The sequence below is a fragment of the Anser brachyrhynchus genome (assembly GCF_964034855.1).
Source record: "Anser brachyrhynchus genome assembly, chromosome: 3".
In the NCBI taxonomy this organism is placed as follows: domain Eukaryota; kingdom Metazoa; phylum Chordata; class Aves; order Anseriformes; family Anatidae; genus Anser; species Anser brachyrhynchus.
The window spans coordinates 73,775,945-73,782,268 of record NC_137696.1 but is presented as its reverse complement, the minus strand read 5'-3'; the positions used below and the strand labels follow the sequence as shown (position 1 = coordinate 73,782,268).

Genomic DNA, 6,324 nt, shown 5'->3' with positions numbered 1-6,324 from the left:
TTTGTGAGGACCATCCTTCAAACTGTACACTAGAAGACTTCAGAAGGTTTCAATGACTCTCAAAGTTCATCGGCAACAATTCTCACTGGAGCCATTTTATTTGCTCTGTGCTTGTTTTCTGTAGCATGAGCAATACAGCCAGCACCACATTACACTTGCTGACTTGCTTGAAATAGTCTCTACAAATGTCCAGCTGACAATTCAGATGAGAAAAATCTTTATTAGGGGTCTGGTCAAAGCCCCTCAGGCTGTCAATGAAACCTATGTAATCTATGTAACAAATGTTTTCACAGGAAGCTCAGTCTTCCAATCCCTTCCAGATATTTTTGTTCGGTATGCAAGCCTTTTGCATCATTTTTCCACTTTATGCCATTGGCTTAGCTGCTTAATTTTTGCTTTTTTAGGAGCGGGTGGGTTTTTTTGGGGGTGGGAAGCTATAAAGATGCCACTAGCTGCTATGGTGGTGGGAGTGCACAGTCTGATTCCTGGCAAAAGGCAGCAAAAGGCACTCTGGTAGCCAGAGCTTCACTCAGTAATGCTGGATCAATGCTTGTTGCGCATGGGCTAACCTTCTTTGATTACTTTAAAATGATTAATTGGTTAGCTTTAAAAATTGACATGATTATAGATGATTTTTCTTCTGTAAAGAACAAGCCATATTATATTGCTAATAATAAGATTGGATTTAAAAATGTACACAATTGTGGGTGGTTTCCTTACATTTTGTTCACACTTTTGATCTGATGCCTCACTCAAAAGCTTCCCTGAGAAGACTGTGAGGTTTAAGCCATTGCTAGTTGCAATGCAGGCATGTCTGGACAAATATAAAACTATTTTTATAGAAACAAAGACAGACTTTGCTGTTTTGATGCTGATTATTGGGATGGCTTTCCACTGGGGTATCCACTTGACTGTCACACTGTGCAGCAAGTTCATGTTCTGTTTCCCCTAAAGGGCTGCTTCAATGATTTGCTGCTACAGTTTTAGCAACAGAAAGTGAAAGCACTTTGGGCTTTTATAAGCTGTGGGACGTCAAAAACGCCTCTTTTTCTTTCCTGACTGAGATTTCACTATCCTTGAAACACAGGGAGACCACCGGAGGCTGCAGCAGAAAATGGAAAAGTTACGCACTGCGATGGATTTTTGTATCCGCCACCAGAAGATTCTGGGTTACAGCATTGTGTCCCTGCTGACAGCTGCCAGCGAGTATATCTTCTCCTCCGTGGCCTTCAAGTGTCCTTGCAATTCCTGGAACACCGTGTATGGCTGTGTCTTCCTCTTAGTGCCAGCCTTCGTCCTCTTCTTGCTCGGCTACATGATAAACGCCAGAGTCTGGCTTTTGGTGACGGGCAGATGCTCTCCAGAGAACCAGTGTAGCTGTGACTCCTGTGGAAACTTTCGCAAAGTGCTGATGCCAGTGACAGCCAGCGCCTTGGTGGCCCCCTTCACCTGGATCGCGGTGGCCCTGCTCAGTGCCAGCTTCTACGAGTGCGCAGCAAGCAGGAGCAGCTTCATCGGAAAGCTGGTGTGCAGGGACATCGAAAAGCCCGTCAATGCATCGCTGGAGAAAATACCCTGTGACAAGGAGTTGTCCGAGGAGATAGGTAAATTTTGCAGCCTTCAAGCCCAGTCCCAGGTAAAGCTTCTCTACTATGCTCTTCCCTGATGGACCCCAGCCCCACCATCTCCACACACACTGGTGCCTGCAGGGGACTGCAAGAGTCCTTATCTCTCACACTGTGTGACTAGCAAAAGTACACAATTAGCAAAAATTTGTTGGCCAGAAAATACTAACAGAAAGGTAACAAATGGCTGTTTGTGCTAGCTTCTGTTTTTTCATGTTTGCATAGCAATTGCTTGGCAGAGGCACTTGCAAAACCTTTTCCAGAGCTGGGCAGGGAACTTTCCACCGCTGTTTTTTTTTCTCATTTAGATTACAGCTGGCACAATCTCATCTCTTTTTCCACTTTTACCTCTTTAAATATCTCAAACTGTTGTGAGTATGCATTAGCTGAGAGAAAGCTGAGGTCATGAATAGGGAGGAAGCCAATGTCTCATTGCAACAGAGAACTGGCGAGTGAAGCAATAGATGGCTGGTTTCACTACAAACCTCAAAGTTTGAACCTATTAATAAATTCACACTTGTAGTCTAGATGAATGGCTTAAAAATGTATCTACCTTATTACAGTTTAATTGTAGTGCTGAAAGCAAACTGCATGATCAAAAAAAACAATAGCACTCATGAGTGAATTTTTTTCATTTGCAGTGAAATGAAACTCAAGCATTTTGTAGCACTACACTTTTGTTTCTTTTTGTTTGGTCTTCTCCTCAACTCCAGGAGAAAACCATTTTTCATCACTTTTTCTCAGGAAAACATTAAGGCTGGCTAATGAAGTTAGATTTATGAGATAATTACGCGCACACACAAAGTATTTAAATTTGTTAAATATTTAGCTTGTGGATCCTCCAAGAAAAAGGCTGAAAAGGGGCAAATTCTATATTGTTGAATTCTGATAGTGTAAGAAAGGAGTAAAATCAAGGAAGACTGACTGTTACTGATATTTCAATGAAATGAAAAGGAACAAACCAGTCAAACAAAGATGGAAGACATGAGATCATTGTAATTAATGTACATGATTTTTTATACCTGACCTACTTTCAGCACACTTAAGAAGCAAATATGTTAGGGATGACAAAGTCCTGTACAAACCAGGAATGATTCCTGTATTTGACAGTCAAATCCATGTCCTGCCTGCAAAAATACAGTTTCCATGTCTGATTCAATGTTATGTTCTATACTCTTACATAGGACTATGTAAAAACACTGTTTAACCCACCTGTTTCTTTTCCAAGATTGCAGGATGGTTGCTGATTGCCATCATCATGACTCTGGCACTCATTGCAACGTGTTTCAGCCGCTGTTTCTCCCCGGTTAGCTACTTTCAGCTGATGTTCTGGAAAATTTACTTGAAAAAGGAACGAGAGGTCTTTGAGATCAAGGCTAAAGACCATGCAGCCAAGCTGGCAGAAAGAAACGTTCACTTCTTTTTTGAACCTGCTGACCCAGCACCATTTTGGACTCCCAGAAATGAAGATTGGCAGAAGATTTCATTCCCGTATGGCTTCAATACAAAAGAGCAGCATTACAGCATGATACACAAGTACGTGAACACAAACAGAGGCAAGGCATCTAGTGAAGATCAGATTCACACTGTTTTAGGATTTGTGGATGAAGCACATGCAAGTGAATCAGGATTTTGATGAAACATACCGTTTGTAACACTGGCAACCTTTTAAACCTACTAATATGAAAAGAGTCTTATTCTGAGCTCTTACTGAAATCAGTTTGTAAATATTGCATGTAAACCTCAGGAGTTGTTTTTTTTTTAATAAACTATACTTTTGTTTAGGTGCATTTAAATAAATACATGGTTCACAATGGGAGTTTTCATATGTTGATGTTCATTAAGAGAGAGTCATGTAAAATAACAAGGATCCACAGCAAAGATGTCAGCATGTACTATGTCAAATTATTTTCCAAATGCCTTAAGAGAATTTGGCAGCTGGAGTGACAAAACCAAACTTTCATACCTGTCAGTAACACAGGGACAAAAAGGAATTGAAATTTTGACCATAAGTTTAGCTTAGTTTATTAGCTATCACTTGACTTAACAATAAATATTTCAGTAGAGCTTAGAACAATCTCTAGACTAAAATATTTGCTTTCAATCAATTAGTTTCTCAAGGCAAAGATTATGTCTTTTAAAATCTGGGAAGCAATTAACATTTTGGAGCCACATGTGCACAAAGTCCATTGGAAATGCTAAGCATGACTTCAGCTGGTCATCAGTTGGAATAACCAATAAATAAATAAATAAATAAATTCCAGCCATTTTACTCCTGTGTGTCTAGCTGTTTTAGATAACAGTGAAACTAAAAGCTTTCACTGTGGTGAATTTTCTTTACCACTGTCTGATCTTGAGCACCTTTTACAGCAGGCCTTCTTCTACTCTTCATTTCCTGTTATTCTAAAAGTTTTATGTGGAAAAAAGGTATGCATAATTTCCACTTGATATTGCATTTATATTGATTTCTATTTTATCTGACCAAAAAAAAAATAAATAAATTATTATGTATTTTTAATGCATAATACTACACATAGATTTCTGGCCCTCTCATCAGTACCTAAGCTACCCCTGGATGTATCCACCAAATAATCTGTTTAACTTGATCCAGAATGGAGGCCAAGTGCAAATTTACATGGCTTGAGGAGTTAGGTTTGTTAATAATATGACAGTGTAGATGAAGCTTATATGAACAGCTACACATTTAAGGATGTTATAAATCTGCAATTCTGCATACTGTTAGCAAACACTGATGTTCTTATCAAAGAACTCCTAATGATAAGAAGCAAATACACCAGTTTTGAGTGAAGATTTATAAAGTTATTTTTTTTCTCTGAAGGTATTTTCAAGAGATGAGTCAGGCTGTTTGGTCCAGGCTGTCCTTTCACTCCTCCCAGAAACCTTCTCTTGGTAGACAGAAAACTCTAACTTGGAAACTATTCAGACAGATAGAGAGAAATCCCATAATGTTGCTTGTTACAGCCATTTTCAAACGAGGAAGCAAGAAAGTACCCATTTTAATTAGATGAACAAAACTAGTTTGGTAACTTCATTCTTACTCTAAGTAGAATATATGACATATAAAAGGAAAAGAGGATCTAATCCTGTGTTTACTGCACTTTAATCAGTGGCTCTTTTTCTTCCAAGAAACCTGATGTTAATAGTGTAACGGGCGTCCAGTTTATTATTTGTGCCTCCAGGAAGCACAGTTCAGCTTAAAATGTCCCACTTTACCTCTCCTATTGAAGAGTTCATTTGTTTGCTGACATCTAGAAAACAATAAATCTGCTCTGGAATGTCTAAGTTGGAAGGAAACAATGTCCTGGCCCCACTGAAATCAGCACCAAAACGTTCCTTGACTCAGTGGGGCCAGGCTTTACCATAGAGACACATGAAATAAATCAGGATTGACTAAAAGAATCTGGTTTAAAAATAAAAAATGCACACACATATACACACATATATATAAAGCATCCGGTTTAAAAATAAAGCCATGTTTATTTCACTTTCCAAGGAAAAACTGCAGTGGAAACACCAACAGAGTTTGTGTTAATCCTCTCAGCTGTATCTGAGTGGGCTTTTGCCATTTCCCACTCACAAGCAGAACTGCCAGGGTCCCATTACCAAAGCTGCTTTGACTTTCCAGGGAAGACGCAGAGCCAGTACTTCTCGTTAAAACGAAAGAACAAAGGCTTCAGAAGGTCTTCTTCACATCTTCAGATTTGCCTGTGCAGTCTATATTTCATACATAAAATTACTTTTAGGGGAAGGAGAAAAATTCTATACGTGTATAAGGATATGAGCAGATATTTATGTAATGTTTTCGTATGCAGTCATATTTGAATTTTTGATTTTTCCTCATATTTATTTAACACTCATACCTTCTCTGTGTAATCATGAAAGAAATGAAAAGAAATTTCAAACAGAAGTCTTAGTGCACTTCTGAGGGCTCCATCAGCCAGCTCCAAAAGAAATGTCTACACTATCAAGAAACATTGAGAAACAGACTTCTGGAAATATGTTACTAAATAAGACAAATAAAATCTGTATGTCTACAGGTTACCTAATGTCAGCAACTAATGATAATGTAATTTGTGTCACTGTTTTTCCTATTGTTACTGTTTTTCTAAGAATGTTTCCTCTTTAACTTCCTGTTTTCATAGACATCTGTAGCATGATACCGCTCTGCTCTGCCATGGACAGAAGTGCATCACTTTGCTGATCACTTTCCTCCTCCTCAGCAGTGAACTTTAGACCTTCTCCACATGTCTGGAGAGAAGTCTAAAAGCTGAAATGGTGAGCTTGTGCTTGCCTGACATTGATGGAAAAATTACCACTGACATCTCGGAGCTCATGTACAGGAAGATGATGCTTGGCTTTATGGCTACTGTGTGTAATGAATATATATTTGTAGTGTTTTTTATTATTACCTGTGAAATATGATCTGAAATGTGTGAGAGAGTCTCTGTCTCTTGAAAAGTGCCAGTGTAAACAAAAAAAGTGGAGGGGCTTTGTGGTCACTCTCTACACAGAGGTGAATGCTCTCTCTGAAATGTGGGCTGTAATGGATGGGTGTTGTTTCACCACCACTTTCTGTTGACATATTGCTTAGCATTTTCTTGCTCCTTCTTATGCTCCTTAGATGATACGGGGCCTAGAGCATCTTCCCTATGAAGAAAGGCTGAGAGACCTGGGTCTG

General features: G+C 39.0%; 1 protein-coding gene across 1 annotated transcript; it reads left to right on the top strand.

The window, feature by feature from the left end:
- CALHM6 (calcium homeostasis modulator family member 6) lies at nucleotides 1–3,888 on the top strand. The gene is made up of 2 exons (XM_080588121.1): nucleotides 1–1,636; nucleotides 2,854–3,888. The coding sequence occupies exons 1-2, from the start codon at nucleotides 1,115–1,117 to the stop codon at nucleotides 3,259–3,261; spliced, it is 930 nt and encodes a 309-aa protein (XP_080444247.1). The 5' UTR covers nucleotides 1–1,114; the 3' UTR covers nucleotides 3,262–3,888.
- Nucleotides 3,889–6,324: the final 2,436 nt, after the last annotated feature.

Bases quoted from the DNA above. Each gene is read 5' to 3' on its own strand.
- CALHM6 (XM_080588121.1), top strand. From the start codon at position 1,115: ATGGAAAAGTTACGCACTGCGATGGATTTTTGTATCCGCCACCAGAAG. The intron at 1,637-2,853 runs GTAAAGCTTCTC...TTCTTTTCCAAG, and splicing joins GCCTTCAAGCCCAGTCCCAG to ATTGCAGGATGGTTGCTGAT.